This window comes from Quercus robur, chromosome 3, assembly GCF_932294415.1.
Source record: "Quercus robur chromosome 3, dhQueRobu3.1, whole genome shotgun sequence".
Classification (NCBI taxonomy): domain Eukaryota; kingdom Viridiplantae; phylum Streptophyta; class Magnoliopsida; order Fagales; family Fagaceae; genus Quercus; species Quercus robur.
Window position 1 is genome coordinate 58,127,196 of NC_065536.1, and position 24,704 is coordinate 58,151,899.

Below are 24,704 nucleotides of genomic sequence, written 5' to 3' on the forward strand. Positions count from 1 at the left end.
CATTTTGAGAAGCACAATCAACATCCTTGAATTTTGAATTATTGACATATCCCACCTTGCTTAGAAAAATGTCGGCCTATTTGGGAATAACTTATATAGTTTTTTTTTCTGAAAACTTTTTGTTAAATGTGTGTTAAAGTATACTTATACTTTGAAAAAGTGAGAAAAAGTAAGAAAAAGTGAGGTTTTAAAAAACTATACATAAAAGCTAAAAATTAAGCTTATAATTAGCCAAATAGACACATAGTGGTAGCTGAACATTCGAGATCTAAAAAGTAACAAAAGTAATGAACAAAGTCTTCATTTAAACCGATTTGGAGGAAAATTCCTTCAACTACTCCTTCTGTGATGATTTGTAAAACCATTTGTGTGTACTTTTAGTTCCATGACCTGTTGAATAAATCATATGACTTTTTAAAATTATACAGATGGATGATTTTATGTATAAATCTACATGTAGTGGATTGAAAGAGAATCCTGCAAATCGGTTTTTCCACTTCAACCTAAATTTTAGTCGGCTAGTTTTTACCTTTTCGCTAAATTTTTGCCAACATTGGCTAAAACACAATTCCATTTTTTTTTTCCAATTCGATAATTACAACTGGGGAGGGACTAGGGAGTTTTAAACCATACAAATCATCCTTAAAATTTCATTTGCAACTTATGGGCCATTGGGGTTGTTTTATTTTTAAGTTCTATTTAGTTAACTGATAAAATTTCTTGTTATCAAATAAAAGATTTTGGGTTCAAATTCTATCTATATTAAAAACTAATTAGTATCTTGACATTATGGAGCGAACATCATTGGTTAAAATTTTATTGTTTACGTAAAATAAAAAATACTTAAGCAAATAATAATAAGATTTAAAAAAATAAATAATTAGACAAAGGGACAAACGAAACTTGAACATGTGCCCAAGTTTTTCTCAAAGTAAAACCTTTTTTTTTTTTTTTTTTGGATTAACAACACCTATTCCACGTCACCTTCCCTCCCATGCTTTAAAGGTTGAGACATCCGAGTAGCTTTTTCCCAACAAAAGTAGCTTCACCACTTTGTGAAGGGCTAATCAACCCCTCACCCATAGGTCTCTCTCCCTATCCCCACATTATAGAAGTCTCCATAAATATGTGTGAGAGAGAGACAGAGACAGAGACAGAGAGAGCCATTCCAAGATGTGGGTGAGGGCTGTACTACTTGAGGAAGTAGTGCCTTTCATAGCGATGGTTACTATGGAAGGTTGCGCCATAGGATTGACAATTTTGTCTAAAACAGCCATGACAAATGGGATGAGCCCTATCGTATTTGTTGTCTATACCAATGCTATTGCTTCCATCCTCCTCCTCTTCCCTTATTCCTTCATATTTCACTGCTGGGACAGGTTTTGTTCTCTATTCTTTATTATCTTCTTATTCTTGACATAAGCCTAAAGAATCATTTTAGGACAGGGTGGTGTCCTACCAGTGGAAAGTTAATGTGACCACAGACGGAAAATCAATGTGACCTGTGAGTTTGAGAGTTGTAAATTCGAGTAATGACAAGTCTATTAGTGCCCAAATGGTCCTATGTTATAACGCAATGCAGGAGTTTAAGTGATGCAGGAGCAGTGGCCATACTTGCAAACCCCTTTTTTATTTTATTTTTAAAAAAAGACAAAGAATCATTTTTTTTTTTTTTTTTTGTTTTGTTAACAACTTAACATATATTATATAATAAATTTGGAGATTAAAAAAAATTATAAACGGTTTCAAAATAATTGTTAACTTAACTAGTAAATTTTTTATTAACAAATATAATCTTGCTAGTAATATAATTTTTTTAACAATATATGGTTAAGATAACATGTTGTGATGGTGAATAATAAAAGTTGATGTCAACATTTGAATTCATAAAAAATTGATGTTGTAATTTTGAAATAATTACAATTTTTCATCTCAGAAATATATTGTTAAACTTTTTGAAGAAGGCTTACCTTATATTAAGGTGAAGTAACAACAACGACAACAACAACAACAATAATAATAATAATAATAATAATAATAATAATCCTCAGTGGGCTTAAGTTTTACTGTTTAATTTCCAAAAAGAAAAAAATTGTTGCTGTTTGGACTTTGGAGTCTTTGGACTATCAGGCTTGGTCCCAACTTTTAATGATGTTCATCATACAAACTACAAAGCCTCAATTTGATGGTTTAATATTAGACAATAAAAGAAATTTCCATTATTTCTGGTTGATGTTTTTGTAGGATAACTGTAGCTCAGAACTTTGCATTCCTCGGCCTAAAAGTTACAGTTCTCCAATTCTAGTATGTGCAATGGGCCTTTTGATCCCTGCTTTTTCGTTCATGCTCTCTCTCATAGGTTTTCCCTAAACTTCACCTCTGTTTACTCTCAAATTCATAGTTGAACTGAAAAACTTTATTGGGCTTGGGCCATAATTTAACTTCAAAGTGTTTACTATTTTAGGAGGACAAAATTAGAGTAGAGAAGCTCAAGCTTCCAAGCTAAAGTAGTAGGCAACTTGATATCAATCATGGGAGCCATAATGGTGGAACTTTATAAAGGCACAGAAATGCTTAAAACATCTGTTTCTTCTCCATACGTTCTTCAATTCAAAGAGCAACTTTTCATCTTCTCTTCAACCCCAGAACACTGGGTTCTTGGTGGCATCTTGCTTGCTGCTACTTCCTTGTCTGTTTCAACATGGAACATTATTCAGGTACAACTTTTTGAACCGTTAATTTTTAATTTTTTTTTATTTTTTATGCTTGAAATAATAGTTAAATGATTATATTCACTCTTTTTCTTAAAAAGATTTAATTTTTTTTTGGGTGATTTATTATGGTATTAGGGTATACCACAATTTAGTCATTGTTTGGGAACAAATTATAAGCCAGTTTTTTACTTTTAAGATTTTATATACAGCTTCTTAAAATTTTACTTTTTCAAAATATAAGTATACTTTAGCACATTTTTAACAAAAAGTTAAATAAGTTGTTCCCAAATAGACACGACCTATTTAACATTTCTTAAATTTTTGGGATCTAGTGTTAGTTTTTCAAATTCATTAAAGAATTCCTTCTTTTTTTGGCTCTTTCTTAAAAAAGTTAAAAAACAAAAAAAAAAAAAATTGGGTGGTTTATTGTGGTAAAAGTAAACCACAGTTTGATCATTGTTTCTACTCTATCTCCCACTTAACATTGTTTAAACTTTAGGGATCAAGTGCTAGTTTGTCGATTTCATTACAGAGTTCCTTCTTTTTTCCTTTTGAACTCTCAAACCAACATTGTAATTTGATTTGCTCAACTGGGAACCGTGAAACAATATCCAGAACTAGAAGTGATGAAGGCGGTCTCTTTCTATAGCTTAATGGGGACAATCCAGTGTACAGTATTCACTTTAATTGTAGAAAAAAAAAAATCTAAGTGCTTGGAAATTAAAGATTAACATGGAGCTCCTTCTCATAGTTTTAACAGTAAGGAAACGAAAAAACTTTAGCTTGCTCAATTGTTCTATCACAAATTCAAAATTACTTGGACTTAACCGACTATACGTACTGTGCTTGTAGGCAGTCTTTGGGGGTGTAGTCCGTACTCGTGTCCATATATGGTGCATGCAAATAAAGGGCCCTTTTTATGTGCCAGTGTTCAAGCCAATTGGGATTGTTTTTGCAACCATTTTTGGTATTAGCTTCTTTGCAAATAGTCTTCATTATGGAAGGTAGACAAAACCCCTTTTTCACATTTTCATAATCATTTTCACATTTTCATAAGTTAGTATTATACGTGAATGGTATTTCGTTAGGTACTAGGATTTTGTCATACTCGTTTGTAATCTCACTTTTTCAATAGCCTATAATAGGGGCATAATGGCCTCTATTTTATGTCCTTATCATGGGCCTGACTTTCGATTCCCTTAATTTTGGGTAAAATCTTAGGTATTAAATTACCTTAATTATGAGAAGCTGATTGGATTTTTATATGCATGTCAATGATGTTATTCTTTATGGATTGCCTGGATTTTGTGTGACAAAAGAGAAAGAAAGATATGAAATGAAAAAAAGAAGAAGAAGAAATTAATGCATTTGGGTTGGCTTTCTTCTTGGTGGAACGTATAAGTTTATTAGCTTATGTTCAATTTTTTAAAATTTTATTTTGTTGAGGTATAATTATATTCTTATCCACTTTAAGCAAATAAGTTAATCCAAGCGCATAGTCCCACACTGATCTTGTGACCCAAAAACACCAACCAAAAAAAAAAAAAAACTTGCATAAAATTATATACCTATTTAAGTTCTCCCATGTCTCTTCAATTTGTTCAATCTTAAATGTTGGGTTATTCTATGCAGTGTGATGGGAGCAATTATAATTGGAATCGGATATTATACTGTGATGTGGGGACAAATTAGAGAAGAGGAAGAACATGAAGATCATGGTGTTCAGAGTGCGGATTTCATAGAAAAGAGGGTCCCTCTCTTGCAAGAAGAGATGCAAGTCTAGAAATATTGTGACAACCAAAAAGCTCAATGAGAAAAATGAATCCTAAGATACAATCTTTGAGTAATTGCAGTCCGATCTTTCATAAAAAATTAAAAATACTAGTTTTATAGCTTGGTGCATGGAATTCCTTCACAGGCCATGAGTTACACGATAACATAATGCCACACTCGGTTTTCTTTGAGGGCTTCAATTGCACACCATTGATATCAGGTGCAACTCTCAATTATGCTGCTTTAATTATGACTAAAGAGATTTTGACTGTGCTAAACGTAATCCTTTCTTGTTGCCACAGGGCTGAAGAGTACAGATTTATCAAGCTTTGCAATGATACTGAGGAAACAAGCAAGTCTTACGAATCAAATGATAATATTAGGGAAATTGGTTTGGTTCTGTTGTATATATTTGCACTTGGTGGTATGAGCCTGAATGTTGGAACAGTTTTTTCCAAGGGTCTGGTTTTCTTATGTTTTGCTGAGTCCTTGCCTCCATGGCCTAGCGCGTATTCTCTACATTTCTTGCGCATATTCTCTACATTTCTTGACAAATTAGGATAAAGTGCACAATTTTTTTTCACAACTATCGAAATGACTTGTTGTGACACACCATGAAAAAATTAAGTTATGTTTTTATTAAATTTATTAATGTTTAGTTTGAAACTAAAAGGTTGTAAAGATTTTTGCTATAAAAACATTATCCCAATTATAAATTTTTCCCACAAGAGGAAAATATTTAAGTCCTTATGTGCTAAAAAGAATATATATATATATTTTTTATTTAATAATGGAATACCTTACCTACTACATTTTTTTGAATTAAAATAAATTTGAAATGAGACTAAGGGGAATTGGCCCGCCCATACATCTTCTCAGTGAAAACCAACAAGGCAGGGGAGGAGCCCAAGTGCAACAATATGGACTAAAATCTTTAAACGATTAGAATATCTTTTATGGCCAGTTTGTATCGCTTTCAAACGGAAGATATTAAGATCAGGGTAAGCCCAAGATAGTTTGAGGCCTAAAAGGCTTAAAAGTAGTATTTTTATATTTAAATATTATTTAAATATAAATAATATTTAGTTTATTTTTTATATTATAATATTTTTTATTTCAAATCTATTATTAATTCTTACTTATTAATATGATTAATTCACTCAAAGTGAGCTAGCGATATTTACTATATAGATTTTACAAAGCATGTCACCAATAAAAAAAAAATTATTTAAACATTCACTCATTAGATTCTTTAAGTGACATAAATTATATTCCTATCACATCAATTTGTAAGTTTTTTGTCGTAAAATATGTATTAGCTTTAGCATTTTTTATTCACTTAATAGTGATTGGGTTGTATTTCTATTAATTCATTTTTTTTTTATGAGAAAATGCTAAAACTATTACAAATTTAATTGCTAAAAGCTTAAAAACTGGTGTGATAATGTAGTAACACTTTAACAAAAAGAACAAATGAGTATTAAATAACTTTTTGTGATTGGTGACATGTCAATTAATAAGACTTATGTAATAAAACTTTTAATATACTAGCATAACTCTAATATTTTAGGCATTCTTAGGAGTGGAAAAAAACATGTACACATAACTCACAAAAAAGAAAGAAAAGATAAACACCTTATTGCCCCCATATTTGGGGGCCTAAATGGCCTAGGCCTAGGACTGGTCCTAAATGCGACTTAGAAGCTTGGGACCTAAATAGAGGCTTCTTTGATACTAGCAATATAACATCAAAATTACGTTTGTTGGAGGAGAGAAATCAACCTAGAGAATTCATGTGATTTGACAGTATGCATACGTTCACGAGAATGAGCTGCTAATAACCTACTATATAAGAAAATTAGGATTATAAATTTACAATAGTATTTATATATATAATAATTCTACTTCTCTTCAAAAAAAGAAAAATATATATAATAATTCTACTTGGTGCAAATTCCCAAAATACCCATATATAGTACCGTTTTATTTTGCTAGATGCGCTCCACTCTACACTCTAAACCCATAAGGCCCTCAACTCAATGGACTATCATAAATGGTTTAAAACAAACTAGGGATAGAGATTATTGGAAACTAGTAGTAGAAAGTAGAAACAAATTCTTTATTAGCTACTTTATGATTAACAAAGCTGATAAACCTTCCATGGCTGATTTTGAATCTTGTGTATGATTGTGGGAAGCTCCTGGGAAGACAATGGCAGGTGCTCTACGAGACCACGACAATTGTCCCAAAATTTTTTTTGTCTCAATGTTATCACTGGGATAATTAGGGAATCCCTATGTTAAGAACAATTCAAATATTTTGCACTTGGTTTGGTTTGTACCTTATTTGAAACTATTTTAGTTAATATAATCACCTGTGGAAAAAAAAAAAAACCCTCCAAAGCTTGTTATCCTGTCTATATACAATAAATTTCCAAAAAGACAAAAGCATACCAAGTATCTTATAAACACATCTAATTTCACGCCTTGTTGAGTTGTCAATTTCTAGGAGTAATATTATTTTCACGTGAATTCACCATTAATATTATTTTTATTATGCACCAATCACAACTTAACACATTAGTTGGTACGGAAATTAAATATATGCCTAGAGTCTAGACTTATTAAAAGCCAATACATGACTTAATCTTTCACCATTTGTAAAACAAGTAGTATAAGAGAAACACACGCAAGGCACACTTCAATTAGACTTCCAAAGGCCAAAGCTGGTGATTAGATATGGTAATATGGGTCAGAATTTTCTGACCCGATCCGAAAAATATCTAACTTGAATCTGATTTTTTGACACGTGACCCGATCCGATTTTTTTCGGATCAACCCGAGCCGAATAACCCGTGACCCGACCCGTTAAAAAAATTTAGCTAATTTTTTTTTAATTACATTCTGATACCATGTGCATAAAGCACAAAGTACCAAAACTAGTAATAATATATTATGTTTATCATAACCAATAAGAAGAGCACTGTCCTTGACAGTAGACAAGACATCACAACACTAGTCTACTTTCACTACACAGGGGCCAACTTGGCCGACTCACAACCATTAAAAAAAAAAAAATCTCATTCAATGGTCAATGCTTGCTAGCTGTAGTCCATGTCCATCACTCACTCGGTTCACTCCATTGTCCAAAGCCAAAGCACAAAATGCACAATACAATCAATTATACAAACAAGCCTGAAAAGTGAAACCTGAAAGTTTAGTTGAGTTCCTCTACTTCTCTAAGTTCTCTTGCAACTCCATTTTCACAGTCTCTGCCCTTCTTCAGTCTTCACACATTCGACATTCCACACTTTTTTTATGTTTATTTTTAAATCATTTTTTTTAGTTTATTTTTCTAAGTAATCTAACTTTACTATTATTTTAAATGCAACAGGAATATGTGCACTAAGAAGACCAATAACTTGCTACTTTGCTGGTTCACTTGTTTTGTTTGTTTTAAAATCTATCTCTTTTCGAAGTTGTAAACTTGTAATTATATGCATTTTAACAGTGAGTTATTAACATTGAAGACTTTTTCCATCATGAATTTATGACTATAAATAATTTTTGTCATGCTCAAAGGTCAAAACTATTAGAATTTGAAGGATATTAACAAGTGGCATTAAGTGCAATTCATTTGCTTAACTGATTTTATTTATTCTCTCTAAACAGGTTGTCATTGATTTGTTTTTGTAATTGAAAAAAAAAAAAAAAAAAAAAAAAAAAAGGTCAACCCGACCCGACCCGCAACCTGATTGACCCGTTTAAAAATGACCCATTTTGACCCGTGATCCGTTTGACCCGCCAACCCAATTGATCCAACCCGCCCGTTTTGCCACGTCTACTGGTGATCAATCTCAACAAATAATTTGGCCAACCATTTTGCAATTACATCTAGACTTTTATCTCATTAGGTCCCAGCTCCTCACTTTCTATAACTGGCAAAATTAAAACTTAAACATTCAAGAAAAATCTGAAAATGTTTTTTCATCTCTCTCTCTCTCTTAATTACCCCCACGTTAGGTGAGCAATATTTTCTTAGAAAGATCTAAATTCCAATCCAACCCCACTATAACTTCTTCAAGTTATCCTATTGAAAATGAAGAATAGGCCACTTAATACCAAACATTACTTGAAATTCTCTCTGAACTTTGCTGGGTAAGACTTTCACTATTTTCCAAGGGAGTCAATATCGTACCGAAGATTGTATCAGTTTAGCTAGCAGTACGATATATTTCGGATACCGGTCAATACCGGTGTACCGTTTCAGGTTTACCACTATTTTTTATATTTATATAAAAAAAAAAAAAATATATATATATATATATATATGTATGTATGTATGTGTGTGTATATATATATTATAATAAATATAAAAGTTTACCATAAAACATTTCCTCTATTTAGAACTAATTATTTATGGTTTTAGACTTTAGTACCAATTAAAGAAAAAAAAAAAAAAACAATATAAAAAATAGAAAGTTTAAAAGTTACCATTGCATACTAAGAAAACAAATAATACTACTAAGTTAATGCAAATAAGTTACCATTCAATCCTAACAAAAATTCAAAAATTACAAAACTTAAAAAAAAATAAAAACTTTTTTTTTATACCGACCGGTATTGCCCGAAATTGGCTGGTACATGGCCGATACGGCCGGTATTTAAACCGGTATGAAACGTTGATATTTCGATACCAGTATACATACCAATATGGTACATACTGGCTGGTACGGCCGGTACCGGTAAAATATTGACTACTTTGCTGTTTTCTTAATTTTTTTACCATAAAAGTGCAGCCCGACATGTGTGTCATTTAATAATGAATATTTAGATGATTTATTTAGTATAATAATCCAGCCAATAACTAAGGAGAGACATTCTTAGCAAAAATAAATAAGGAAAAAGTGAAAGACACATATGGTTTACCAACCAATAACGACTACTAGTCATTAGTATTGAGACTTGAAACTATGGTAGGCCGTAGGCATCAGCCAACCGCTATGGTGATAAAATATATAAATATAAATAAATATATATATATATATATATATATTTTGTTACTGTAAAAAAGATGTGAGATGGGATCCTATTTATTTACAGAATTCATATCAGCTCAACAACCCCCCTCCACTTCTCATTTCCCAAATTTTCTCAACCCCAAAGGCATCTAGCTTTGCAATTTTATTTTTTCGTCAAAAAAAAAGAAAAAAAAAGAAAGAAAGAAAAAGCTTTGCAATTTTATTTCTTCTCTTATTATTTTTTATTTTTTTATGCGTGTGTGCAACTGCAGAGGTTATAGAAAGTTCTTAAGAGAACTGCAATTCTCAATTTCAAAGTTGCTCTCTCCCAATGCCATGGGACAAAAACAAAAAGTATGAGATAGGCCTCATGAAACTTATCTACCCTCTCCACCATGGAGTGAGAGGTGGAACTGTGGAAGTAGTTATTGAGTTAAAACTCAAGAGGCTTGATTATTTTGTCTTTTAATTTTTACTAGAAGTTAGTTGATGAGGTTTGAAACAAGAACGTCTATGCTAGCTTTAAAAAAATAAATAAAAAACCTCATTGGACTATTATTTTATATTTTAGGTGACATACACTTTTAGTCTTTGAAATTTGTGATAAGTTTGGTTTTGGTCTCTTAAATTTAATTCGGTTTTGGGCTCTCAAATTTTAAAAAGGGAACAATTTGTCTCTTCATCTTTTTTTATTTTTTTATTTTACATAACTAACATATGCTAAAACACTCAGATATCCAAGGGACCAAAATGGAACCAATCACATATTTAAAGAATCAAGATTGAATCAGCCTCATATATATTTATGAGACTAAAATTGAACTGACCTCATATTTTTGATACCAAAAAATGCAAATAAGAAATAAATTGAAACTACGAAATGGGAAAAGAAAAATTGATGAACGGATGAAAATTTTCATTTTTTTAGATTTAAATGACTGAATTATAACTTTTTAATTTTGAAGGAACAAAATCTAATTTATCCAAAATTTAATAGACCAAAGTGCAGTTTATCAAATTTTAATTCAAATTAATTATCTAATTTTAACTTTGGATATGTAATTGAACATATAGGATACGTCCTTCCTGCCGTGAGTACTTCAATGAACGAAGCAGGAAGTGTTTGGAACACATGTTGCGGCTTCTAGCTAGTTGGTGTCTCATGAGACCATTTCATTAGATAATTTTCCGCTTCTCAGGATCTAGATTGGTAGGTTACCTAATATATCCACCTTTGTAAATGTATGATTATTGCATATTTGATTGTTTGTCTTGCACTTCTTATTTGTATGATGGTAATGCTATGTGATTAATTAAAATACCGACAGTTTTGGTGCAGATCTGATTTTTTTCATTAAGACAAAGTCACGGGATTTTATGTATTGTTACGAGTACAACCAATGCATAATTTTCAATGCATTTGGTGCGAAGGTTGGTTTCGAATGATAGCCACTGGAGGAGGGTCCCAGGAATTGAATGTAATGAGCCATGCTGATCAATTAGCTTCATCCCCCAGTTCTAAATGTGGAGTCTGCTTGTGTTTTGATCCTCTTTAATTAGTATCCTTTTTCCGATATAAGGAGCCTTATGCTAGGTTTATTAGTTAAGTGATTGAGAACAATAATAAATTTATTTATGCCCACTATATTTGTTTGCCAAAATGATCAAATGGGGGTACTTTCAGCATAATGATTATTCCACAAATATAAGTTTTTGTGAGGTATGAGGAAGAAGAACCGAAATTGAAGTATTTAAGAGAGAATTTCACACGCATACACTTAGAATATGTTAGAATATGATTTCTATCTCAGATATTAAAAAAAAATAAAATCAAATCAAATGAGACTTTATTTATATTTAATTGCAAAAGATCAAAACAAGGAATTTAAAATTTTCGTTTCCAATTGGAAATATTACTGTGCATAACTTCTGATGATTTCTTTTTCCAACTGGAATTTAATTTTTTTTTGTTTCCACAGCATCTTTGAAGAGGAGGAGAAATTATTCAATACACCGAACCAATAAAAAGTGTTATTATTTAACAAATTTTAATTTTAGGAAATTCACGTAATCATTGTAACCCACAATGATTTACTTATATTAATTAGAAAGACCAATGAGAGAACGAAATAATTTCTATTTGATAAAGGTAATTATCTGATTGATTCCATAAAGTTGACATCATCTCACAGCATAATTGTATTTGAACTTAAGTTGAGCAAGGACAACAAGCTTATTTACCACTCAGGAATGTTAAATAAAATAGGGCAAATTTTTCTTCCAAACCGGCTTGGAAGAATCTCTTCTAAGCTCTAACTCATTATGTGATGGTTTATAAAATTATCAATGTGTATTATTTAAACAAGTTACATGACTTATTAAATGAGTAATGTGGCTAAAAATATACATGTATGGTTGTATCAATCGCCACTCAGTGGGTTAAAGGTAAACTTTTTCTGATAGTTTTGTTTCGATAAAATAGGACATAACTAACCACACTAGATAAAAGAAATTAAAATTTGTTGGTAATGCAATCTCCTATATCCCATGTTTACCAAATTAATTTGTATTTCAATCATTTTTAATATTTTAAATGTGTTAAATTACCGATTATCCTAAAAGTTTAACCTATTAAGATATGATAAATTTGATCATTTAACCACATTTTAATAGGGGAGACTCAATACGTGAGAATTTAAATGGGAGGTAGAGTAGAAAAGACAATGATCGAACTTAAGATCTCTTATTCTGATACCATATTTAATTATCGATTGTCTTAAAAGTTTAAGCTATATATTAAGATATAATAAAATTAATCAATTAACCAAATACTTCTAACAAAATATATAAGTAAAAATAGAGGAGACCAACAGGAGGAAAATAAGAAGTTAAGAACGTCATCAATCATCATCCATTACATTACGTAACGAAGAAAGGAACATGTACCCCAAAGGAACAACTACTAAGAACTGAAAAGAGTGCAGTACTCCAAACACAGTTTTATTGTTTATTGATAATTTCTTCACTTCACCAGAAACATTCCAAATGGAAATGGGAGTGCCCTCTAATATGCCTTAAGAACATAGTCATCCAGCTCCTTGAAGTTCTTGGCAGCAAAGTCCTTAATGAGGTGTGGGTCTGGAATCTCTTCGCTAGCCTTTTCAAACTCACAGGACCACTTCACAAGGCTCCCAGCTCCCTTTGGAATTACGGAAATGTTGCTCTTGAAATTCTTGTAGAATTTCAGCAGATCCCCATCAATCACACAATACACAAATGTCTTGTTTGCTTCATCCATTATGTCCACCTTCTCCTTCGATACTTTCACAAGAGGAGAACCTGAAAAAAAAATAAAAGACAAAAGAGAGAACAATTTTTTAGATGAATTTCGTTGATTTACTTATTTGCTGAAAAGTACCGTAAAAAATAAGAAAATAATTTTTTTTTTTTTTAATAGGCTTGCTAAACACCCTCTTACATTACTTATTGGATATATGAAGTGTAAATAGATGTCCAACATAGAAAAAAAAATTAAAATGACACGTGCCAAAAATCATAGACTTAAGTTTTTAGATTAATTGACTTAAGTTGCATATTGATGTGAATATGCAGATCATATATATCTTAGATTGAACCTTTAAACAAAAGAGTGACCAAAATTACCTTCCCCATAATGTATGAGGCGAACAGAACCAGTGGACTTCCCATCACCTTCAAGAACTTCAATGCTCTTGTAATCATTAGGGAAGGCCTTAGGGAGGACATTGACAGAGTCCCTAAGGGCTTCAAAGAACTTGTCTGCATGAGACTTCACCTCAATTTCTACATCCATCTTACCAGTGGAAGCCATTTTTTATGTAATAGAAGAAGAATCAAAATGAAAATTCAAAGAGAGAGAGAACTTTGTATGTATGTTGTAGTGATGCAAATTTGAGACTAGCTTAGGGGTGTATATATAGTAGTAGTGGAGCTTTGGTTTTTCAGACAATGGCCTTAAATTCAACATTAACAAGTTCAACTGCCACTTTACTTGGGAGTAGTCACTAGTATTGAAATATATCATGAAAATTAGAAAGACCACATGGCTCACAAGCAAAAGGGGCCCAATAATTTAAAGGCATTCAGTGAGTTGGTAATGGATGGTGGGGGCCGACCGGCCTTGCAATAACTATGGACCCATACAATCAAAATCAAATTCAGTAATGTATTGAAGTTTAACTTTGCCCCCCAAAAATTAAAAAGAAGAAGCAGCTGTTAAACAATCTGGATGGCACTAAATTCTTTAGTTAGTATGATTGTGATAGGATATAAATTTAAATTATAGCTTTGATCCCAACAAATCTTAAATTTTGACATATTTATATTTTATGGTGTTCGTTTGGGCATTTGAGTTCAATTAAAAAAAAAAAAACTTTTATAAGACATTTTGTAAAAATCCACCATTTATCCTAGATAAATACTTAGCTTTACATATTAGAATTTTCTATTTAACTCTAATTGTCAACATCCATTAAATCAGTCATTAATCTTCTCTCTCTCCATTGATTAATGTTTTCTGCAACCTAAAACTTATCATTTATGAAATATACTTCTATGTCTTTAAAATTTATTTGATTTAGCCAACAATTTAGCACTATCACCTGTTTTTTCTAACGAAAACATTCAGAATTCAAATCCTCACACTTTCAAGCTTCCTGATGTATTCAAAAAATGAAATTTATTTTATTTATTGTAAAATACTGTTCTTATTTTTTATTATAGAATATTTTATCATAAGTCTTGAACACATCATTATTACCATTTTTTTTTATGAAAATTAAAATCTTATGATTCTTGATTTGATCTGAAAAACCTTCCTACCTATCATTCCTAAAAATTTTGGTATTAAATTTTTTTAAGGTCTCAATTTTTTCTTCACGTTATACGTTTACCAAATAGATTTGGCATATGAGGGTTACCATTACTTGACTGAAATTGCATTGTAAATGAAATTGTCCTCTTGTGATAGATTAAAATGTAATGGCATGTAGAAAATGAGAAGTATAAATTATACTAAAATTAGCCAGGGCCACCAAATAGACTCACCAAGTACATAATACCTACCTAAGGTCCTAAACATCCTTATAGCCCATAGGCTCCCCAAATACATAAATTCTCATGATAAAGTTTAGTTCCTTTTGTGCTTAAAAAATCAAAAATAAAATAAAACCTATGACTATATTTTTTTCTGCTCTCTAAGTTGATGAAAAGAGGAGCTGTGGATGCAAATATTGGGTTCACTTTTGTAGAAAGAGATGGAATGAACAAATTGAACTCCAAAGGTGGCTCAATAGTATAGGTGAACGAGGCGGTCGCCTAAGGCCAATAGTAGAAAAAAGCCCCTAAATTTTAATCAATAGAATTATTTCTTTCATTACAATACTATTGATTAAACCTAAATATTAGTTATTAATAAATAAAAAGAATAGAGTTTAAGTAATTTTGCATCTATAACAAAAGAATAAAGTTTAAGTAATATTTGATTTTTTCTAAAAGACATATTTAAATATATAAAAAGCCTCAATTTAGTTTTCGCCTAAGGCCCTCAAATGCATCAAGTCGCCCTCATTGAACTCATTGTCATTAGATGTAACCATTTAAATGCTGAACCGCTGAATCAGTTAAGCAGAGAACATATGGTGCTGAAGTCAATGGGCAAATTTAATGAGAAAAACGACAGAGCCACCCTCACCGATTTTGGAAAATGGAGTTTGTGGAGTTGGAGACGACAAACTAAATACAACCACTAAGTTTGATCACAGAGAAAATTTACTATATATTTCTATGTAAAAATATTACTAATATTTATTATTTATCTATTCACTCCTAAGAAATCTGCAAGATGGAAAGTAGTTTGTTACAGCCATTTTTCTCTCCATATGCACAAATGATGATGATTTATTTTTAGCTAGATGGCATCTTTCTTCTGTGATCTTTTTGTATTGGGAGGTAAAAACCTAGGGCAGATTCAAATAAGGTTCTCCTATATGGTAAACTTGTTCTTTTCATTCTTATTGTACCGTTATTCCCCTACATATAAAAATCCTTTGCCAATGTGGGAACTCCAATGTAGTTATTGTGAGGAAAGGGAGATTCAAGCTTCAATGTTTTTTTTATAGATGAGCTACATATAGAACTCTAACATTTGCCAAGAGCTTTGTAGCTCACTTAATACTTTTTGGTGTTTTCAAAAAAGATGTCCAAGATTCAAATTACATCTCTCTTTTATAACTATCAAATTATTCTCACACACACACAAAACTCACCGACATTTTATTTATATTTTTTCTTATAAATTACCCCTATTAGTTATTAGTATATCTTAATTGAATTGACTTTAAAAAAAAAAAAAAATTTGAGTTGAGTTGAGTTAAGTTGTATTTTATTTATTAATTAATAACAATTTATCACTTAAAATTTATTGTGAAATTATTGGAAATGTAGCATTCCTCTTACCTATTTTTTGAGTGTGTCATCTTCTTCTAGCATTTTGCTGAGGCCCATCCTTGTTTCAAAGGCCTAAATGGAGTTGGGCAAATCTTCTACTCTTTGGGGTGTAAACGCACCTTTGTATTGATTTTGTGGACCATAATAACCCAGGCCCATATTTTTCACATACTAGGCTTTTATTACGGTATATGTCAGGCCCAGTAATCAAGCAAATTTCCAGTACTAAAGTCCTATGCTAACGATTTTTTTTTTTTTTTTTAAGGTAAAATAGAAAAAGAGAAGGGAGGTGAAGTTAAAACCAAGTACATGATATAGCAAAAGATTTCATTACTACTGAAATATCACTCTATCGAAACGATTTTCATTCGTACTAAAATTCACATCTCATATTTGGTATATTATGGTTAAATTTAGTATTTACCCATAGTGATTGTATACCAACAACTAGACCTGCTGATTACCGAATGGCTGACTGGGTGGGCTATGTTTAGAGAAACCGTAACATCAAATTATTCAGCATAACAACAAATCAAATTTAGTACTTCCTTTTGTTTTACTCACTGACGTTTGTTAGTTTAATCATTAGTAGCTAGTTTAGTAATTTAAGTACAACTTATTTAAAGTTCTTTGTTTTTCAACGCTTACATTGTACAGCTTATTAAGAAGATCAAAGCTCCAATGGATGCTGTTGGGGCTGAGGCGAAAGCTTTTGTGGTTGGTATCTCCTATGCTAGAGATGTTGGGGTTGCTGAATTTATTTTGGAGGGTGATTCTTTGATTATCTCACATGCTTTATGTGAAGTTGTGAACAATCCTCGCCTCCTTCATCTATTGGTCCAATTGTCTATGGTATTTTATCTTCCAGCCACGAGTTTTGACATATTGAATTTTTCCATGTTAGAAGACAAGGTAATAGACTGTTCATTTGTTAGCAAAAAAATGCTTTTGGCATTGATAATTTTTCTGTTTGGATTGAAGAGAGTTCTCATTTTATAGAACAAACTCTTCTTCGGGATGTAATTTCTTTTTCTAGTTGAATGAAATTTCAGTTTCCTATAAAATAAATAAATAAATAAAAAACCATCACATATTAACAAAAGGAGTGCTACGTCAATAACATTTTCACAACAAATCATAAGCGGTAAGTTGTTATTAGTTCTAATTTGAATCTACAACTTAAATTACTTTTTTTGCCCCACCCATAACAACTAATAACAACCTACCACTTAGGATTTATTGTGAAAATGTTGTAAACATAGCATTTCTCATTAAACAAACCCATAAAATTAAAGACAAAATTTAGCTACAAACTTAACTATAACTAGTGATTAAATACAACTGCATTCAATATCCTTTTATTGGATATGAATTTTGTAAAATCAATCACTGGATAACATTTTCTTCTTATATTTGTTAGACTTATGGTTAAGTGATTAAATTCACCATTTCTTAACAGTTTAAACTTTTGGAACAATCGGTAATTTAACATGGTATCAGAGCAGGAGATCCTGAACTTGATCCCTGGCTTTACTTTATCTTCCATTTAAAATGTTAAATTCCCACTTGTTGGGTCCGCACTTATTAAGGGGAAGGTTAGGCCCACAAGTGGGGGAGAGTGTTAGACTTATAGTTAAGTGATTAAATTCACTATTTCTTAACAGTTTAAACTTTTGAGACAATCAGTAATTTAACATGGTATCAAAGCAGGAGATCCTGAACTCGATCCCTTGCTTTACTCTACCTCCTATTTAAAATGTTAAATTCCCACTTGTTGGGTTCCCACTTATTAAAGGGAAGTTTAGGCCCACAAGTAAGGGGGAATGTTAGACTTATGGTTAAGTGATTAAGTTCACCATTTCTTAATAGCTTAAACTTTTGGTACAATCGGTAATTTAACAATATCTTTCATGATTGCAAAATTTTTGTAAAATAAAAATCAATAGCTATATCATCAATTAAATGTCTAGATTTCAAGTTTTTGTAGTATAAATTATACATAAAAAAAAAAAAAAAAAAAAGCTTAATGATTGAATAGTGAATAATATCTTATTGGCATAAAATTTAACATACATATTAAGAACATATAGAGCATGTAATTCAACAATTATAATTTTGAATTATACATTTAAAGCTAAACTTTGTCCTAAAATTAATTTACCCAAAATAAGCTTTGTCAAAGAATTCTAAATACTCTTTGTCAGAACTATTCGAAAAGGTGATGTAAATGAAAATGAGATGGAGGAAAAGTTGATCGAGAAAAGGAAAAAAAATAAAAATCATTAGTTTTTTTTTTTTTTTTTTTTTTTTTTTTTTTTTTTTTTTTATGGGAAAAAAAATCATTAGTTGTATATACATGCACTGAGCAACGGGGAGAATATCATGATCCTTGTTTTAGCGCCCCTCTATGTAACATGAGAAATGGTAGAAAAAAATAGATAACCAAATTTTTTTATCTCTTGTTTAATTTTTATTTTTATTATTCTTTTTACACAATAATTTCACAACATTCTCATACTAGCCTATCACCTTACACATAGGTATATAAATTTTTTTAGCATCTGTGAACAGTAAGGTTGTATATAAACAACCCTACTGTTCATGGGTTACAAAAATAAAAATTAATATTTTAATGGAGTGATAGAGGAAGAGAGGAAAAGAGGGAAGAGAGAGAATTAATTTGTTTATATTATTTTAATAAGTTGTATGTAAAATAGAAACTGAGATGTTGGGTGAGTTATAAAATGGGATAGTAAAACAAATAAAATAGGTTTTAAAGATGTATGACACTTTTTTTGCATCTACGGATGCTAATTCTCTAATAGTGGTGAAATTTTTAGGCCAAAATAATATTTGTAAGGACTCAATTTGTAACGACCCCAAAATGATATTGGGTTCGCGCGTTAGGGGCCCAAACAATATAATTTGTAGAGCGTGTGCTTGAAAGGCTAGGCCTTGGTCACCGGATGGTAGTTAATCAAGGTTTCCATAGCGATTTGCACAAGGATGAACCTGACGTGTTTAATAATAATCTATTCCGGTACGTCATGAGTGGCTCCGGTCTTTAGACCTCGTCCAAGGAGCTTCATGTCCTTATTATTCTCCCTTTTTTAGGACTCCATGGTCTAGAAGCCCCCTTTTTTGGTGCATAAGTCTTCACATTATATAGCCCTTCTTGGTTGATCCTGACCCTCCACCTGTTTATCAGGCAAGTACCTATTCAAATACCTGTCCCATTAGCCGCCTCCCCTTGCTTTTTGTTAGTTGCACTAACCGAAGCCACACTATTCAGGCGTCTTTTCTCCTTAATATGGCTAGGACGTTTGTGAGCGCCTTCAATGCGGAGGTGACGTATTTACCTTGAACCACCCCCACTCCGTACCCCCATATAGGTCCCATTCTACTCGCCTCTTCTTTTGGGAGCATTTTGGAGGCAACCTTCGACGAGATGTTGCTCTTCCCTTTGAAGTCTTGGGATGCCGAGGATAGAGTCATCCTCGGCTGCGTCTCTAGACTATTTGGTCTTTCACCACTTATCCTCAGCAACTACTCTCCTTGGCACGGGTCCTAGGCTCTAGTGAAAAATGGGCCGGGTCATAAGTTCTCTAGCCCCACAGTATTTTATTCACTAGAAAAAGTTTATAAATTTGGTTATAGCAACTTCCATTTAAAAAAAAAAAAAAAAATTTAACATAACTTTGAATATCTAACTGTTAGATTACATGTCATTTATATTTTTAACATATATTTCAAATTTAATGCCAATAGGATGTTATTTATTATTCGAACCATAAACTTATTTTTTATATAAATTTATATTGCAAAAACTTGAAATTTAAACATATTATTGATGAGATACCTATTAATTAGTCAAAATTTACATTCAATAAAAAGATATTAAGTGAAATAGTACATTTTTTTTTTTTGAGAAATAATTACAACACGCTGCTAACCCCACAGTTTGAACCCTTTCCCCCCTAGACTCTCAAACACTTTGTATATAGGGAGATGTCAATTCAGCTACAAGACTTTTAACAAGTTAAATAGTACACTTAAGTTATTGTTACCAAATTTTGTCCTTTTAGAATTAAAATGTAGAACAGTAGAAGAGACATGGACTTCGGCCATTCGGCTCATACTTCAAAGACCATGCGAATCTATTTCCAATAGCACTTAAGTAAAATATATTTTCTAATTTTTTAATGTATTTTATCCCTTTTTTTTTCTTCCAAATCTGTAAAATATATATTCTTTTGAAGACATATTTATGAATTTTTAATGTATTCTTTTGAACATCATGACTCATGAGGCAAACGATTATATTTTCAAGCCATTTTTTTTTTATTTTCTATTATTGGTTCTCTTACATTTCATTATTCTTCTCTCTGTTGCGGATCTTTGAGTTGTTCCTTTCTATGATGTGGGTCTTAAGCCATTTTTTTCCTATAATTGGTTCTCTTACATTTCATTCTTCTTCTCTTTGTTGCAGATCTTCGGGTTGTTCCTTCCTATGATGTGGGTCTTTGAGATCTTCGGCAAATGCAAGAATTTGAATCATTTGATTATGAATTATGAATTATAATTTTTTTAATTTCTATTTTTAATACAAATAATAATATTTATTTATTTTAGAGCTCTTTTATTTTTTTATTTTTAGATATATAGCAACTTTGATCATCTTTCTTTTAAAACCCTTAAAGCGAGGAGACACCTTTCTTTTTTCTTTTCATTTTTAAGTTCTTTAACAATGGATTCAAAAAATGAAAGTTGTTTTTGGATCAAAATTTGTTTATGTAATTCAAATCTGTGATGAGTTTGAGTTCAACTTATGTTCAAAAGAAAATTAAATTAACTGATTTTGAACTTTTAAATTTTAATACTTCTATCAATAATATTCATTTACAACCTTACAAGTATTATTCATTACCATATGTTTATATTAATGTAAATATATTTCATCTCAAACCAAATATATTGTTCCAATGTAATTTTGAACTTTTAATACTTGTATCAACAATATTCATTTACAAATCCTACAAATACTATTCATATTCATTTAACATAAGTATATTTTGTCTCAAACCAAATGTATTGTGCCAAGGTTTTCATATTACTCTCTTTTAATACTCGTATCAACAATATTCGTTTACAACGTTTTAAATGACTAAAGTGAGGTGTTTAACTTGTCTTATTTATAAGACATCTACAAAAACCCTAAAAAGATATCAGAAATTTGGAATTGATATTTCCAAGGGAGTAAAGGACTTCAAATTTCCAATAACAATGAATTTTACAAAATGTCGTAATATCCACCAATACATCATCACATTAATTAGCCTTCGTTTTGTAAGTATCTAATACATGATCATATTCATCCTCGACGTGGCCAATAATATACCAATGTGTCCATTAGAATTTACCAAAAAATAAAAAATAAAAAAAACTTTCCATCAAATTCCTTGTGACCAAAGCCTCAATAATCAGATGCCGCATGTTTTCAGTTGAAAAAAAAAACAACAAGGAAAAAAAAAACCAGAATATAAGAAGCCTCACAAGACTACCACAAAGACAAATCTCAAGACCCATTAGAAATATAAGGGAGGAGCTCTAACCAAATAACCAAATTTTGCATGGAAGATAGACATTAAAAAGCAAGGAAAATAGAATATAAGCCCTATGAGCTGATCTAAAAGAGCAAACAAAAAATTACTGAAAAAAAAAGAAAAAAGAAAAACGAAAAAAAAGAATCTAGGATGAACAAAAAATAAGAGAGAGGCATAATTTTTTCAGGTCCAATTGAAGTGACCTAACTCAACATGATCAACCTGATCCTTTGTTTAAAAAGACTTATTTCTATAGAAATCAACAATTGGGTGGATTTGCAATTAAATAAATGCAAAGGTGGGCCATCTAGAGAGATTCTTTTACAAATAAAAATTAGGCCCATAATATGCATCAACTTTACATCTATCCTTTGATTGGTAGGACTGTGTCACTTTCATCAATAAGTTCACATTTTTCTTCCACAATAATATTATCAACCGCATATAGTTTAAAAACCTAGATCGGTCAATAAATAAAAAAAGAAGCTGGTTTTCGGTTTAACCTGGTTCTTGACTGATTTTTATTTTTTCAATATTGACTGGTTTTTTGCCAGTTTTTTCAATTTTAACCAGTCCAATTCTAGATCCAGTTTTTTATTCAACCTGTTGAACGAGCCAGTCAGGTCTAGCTTTTAAAACACATATTAGGCAAGGCATAGGTGACAGGACCCTCACACAGATCCCTCTCCTAAAATGAAGTAAGATGAAAGCAAATCAAAACAAATATCTAGAAACAAAATTTATATAGAATCGCAAAGGAATCTAAAGAATGATTCTTAACGAGAACCAACTGCATTCTAGTCTCTAATTCTACCTTTAGAATAAAGTAAAAATGGGTCTCGCAATTGGTAAAAGCTGAATTTTCAGACAAAGGCTCCAGTAGATATGTGTCTTTGTGAAAATATAGTAGTTTAGCATTTTAGATGTAAATTTTGTTTTAGGCACCATGGAATATGAATCATTCTGGTGAAAGAATTATGAAAAGATTCACTTAGTAGTTTAGTATAAAATTGATGGGAACAAACACAATTGGTTGACAACTCTGCACCTTCTAGAAGGTTAACAAAGGCACTTGCCATTAAAGAATCAACAAAGGTTTGCAAACTCGTTTTCAAGTGTCCAGCATTCCTAATTACCACTGAAGAAGTGTCCTAAAATCAAAGCTTAACTTCTGTTGTACGAAAGTTCTTTCCAAATAGCCAATGTTATCGGTTCTCAACATTTTCCTTTGCTTAGCTCATTCTCCATTCATATTTCAAGAATTAGTTATATGATATATGGTTCATGAAAACTATAAAAAAAATTAATTTTCAAAACCAATAAAGTGTTTTGGGTTACTCTTTAAAAAAAAAAAACAAAAACAAAAAAATACAAAAAAGTGTTTTGGGTTAGATAGTGAATGGGTTGTGGGATTGGGTTTTAAGACGTAAGATTTGGGCTTGAGTCTGGGATCCACGGGTTTGGAACTTTAATTGGGCTTCCTTTGAATAACCCATTTCATCCACTTTCCCTTCATCAATGATGACCAACTAGATAGACAGGGTGGTTTTATCACCAATCTTGTTTGACCAACAATACAACTAATGATGGATTCTGTCGCTAAGACTTTTTTCTAGTCTCCCTCTTCTCTTAGGCAGTAGAAGTTGTTTGTCCCTTCTTTGAAGGAGAGTTTGTTTTGTTTGTTTGTTTTTGTCTTCTCTTGAGTCACCAAGTGTGCCTCTCAAGTTTGTTGGTTGGTTTTTTTGCGGGTATAGGGAAACACAGGAACTTTTTTGGTCTTTTCAACTCTCCTTCATAATTTGGAGTCCATCAACCTCTCTTACCTATGGAAGATCTCACTAAGAATTGGAGCAATTTAACTCTTTATGAGAAGGAGGACACTGGTTTTACTCTTCCACGAGATAAGCAACTTAAGGAATACATCATTGTGGCCACATTCCTTATTTCACGTTACCTAGTCATGGAAGTTGTGATCCGAACACTCAAGCATTTGTGGAGATTAAAGAATGGTTTCAAAATCAGAAACGTGGAAAGGATCATTGAAAACCAGCCATGGAGCATCAACAAACACCTTGCCCTCATACAAAAGTTTGATGAGTCTATGAAATTCCATGAGTTGGCGTTTGTTAGAGAAGAAAATAAGAGTCAGACATTGAGGCAGGCGGCGGAGACTGAAGGTGGTTCACTAGAAGTTGCCAATCCACTGAGTGCTGAGATGGAGAAGATGACAACTAGGGTTTGCATTGAAGAGGAAAAGGGTATTAATGACGAACCGGTTACAAACAATGAGCAAATGGCTGAAGTAGACAAACAGAAGGAAACGGCTGCATTTAATTCCAATTCCAGCTCATGTTCGAGATTTACTCTTCCCAAAAACTCGGGATTATCATTGAATGAGAATTATACTCTTCCACAAACGGCTGTGCCAGAATCGCCAATCAATAGCCAAGAATCTTCGCTGCCATTATCTCTCGCAATTAATGGGATTTTAAGCTATCCTAAGGGCATTGATACGGAGTTAAATGCGGGGAATGATGACAGCTCACCAATTATTGCTCCTATTAACTCTAATTCCCAGCAATCCCAACGATAAGTGTTTAATATGGTCAATATTCCAGACAAGGAAAAAAGCGCAACAACAACAATGAAGGGTAATGAACCAGATCAGTCCAATTAGCCTCCACACCGTGCCATTTGGAAACCTCCTCCATGGCCGATCCTGAAGGTGAACTCTGATGATGCAATTTTTTAGGAACAAAACTCTGTGGATGTTGTTTTGGATATGGGAGGTGGATTAGTGTTGTTTTGGAGATCGACTATTGATGTAATTGTGGAGGGTTCGGGCACAAATTATATTGATACAATGTTTCAAGAGGAAGATAGGGTAGGGATTAGAGTGATCATCCGAGAATGCCAAGAAAAAGGCTTGGCACACATGGTCGGAATCATCCCTCTCCCCCTAACTGTCATAGAGCTTGAAACTTTGGCTATATCGAAGGCTTTACAATTTGATGCTGATCTGAGTTTGGAAGATGCCACCCCAGAAGGAGTTTTAGAGATTGCAATGAACGCTTTGAATGCAGATTCGCAGTCTTTGGAATCCTTTGG

The 24,704-nt window shown here is 31.8% G+C and overlaps 2 protein-coding genes across 2 annotated transcripts; one reads left to right on the top strand and one right to left on the bottom strand.

The window, feature by feature from the left end:
- Positions 1-981: 981 nt before the first annotated feature.
- Positions 982-4,945, top strand: LOC126719845 (WAT1-related protein At1g70260). The gene is given in 10 exon segments (XM_050422356.1): positions 982-1,379; positions 2,245-2,281; positions 2,284-2,359; positions 2,402-2,423; positions 2,465-2,713; positions 3,301-3,409; positions 3,411-3,473; positions 3,567-3,718; positions 4,347-4,707; positions 4,790-4,945. Coding segments are annotated over 9 exon segments (1,065 nt in total). The 5' UTR covers positions 982-1,173; the 3' UTR covers positions 4,498-4,707; positions 4,790-4,945.
- A 7,546-nt stretch (positions 4,946-12,491) lies between these two features.
- Positions 12,492-13,449, bottom strand: LOC126718566 (MLP-like protein 423). The gene is made up of 2 exons (XM_050420845.1): positions 13,171-13,449; positions 12,492-12,846 (listed from the first exon to the last, which is right to left on the bottom strand). Exons 1-2 carry the CDS (start codon positions 13,355-13,357, stop codon positions 12,572-12,574), a joined length of 462 nt encoding a protein of 153 aa, XP_050276802.1. The 5' UTR covers positions 13,358-13,449; the 3' UTR covers positions 12,492-12,571.
- Between the last annotated feature and the right edge of the window lie 11,255 nt (positions 13,450-24,704).

What these genes read in the sequence shown, in the direction of transcription:
- LOC126718566 (XM_050420845.1), bottom strand. Translation starts at nt 13,357, where the DNA reads ATGGCTTCCACTGGTAAGATGGATGTAGAAATTGAGGTGAAGTCTCAT. An exon ending in CCTCATACATTATGGGGAAG is followed by an intron (nt 12,847 to 13,170) that starts GTAATTTTGGTC and finishes TTTTTTTTTCAG; the next exon opens with GTTCTCCTCTTGTGAAAGTA.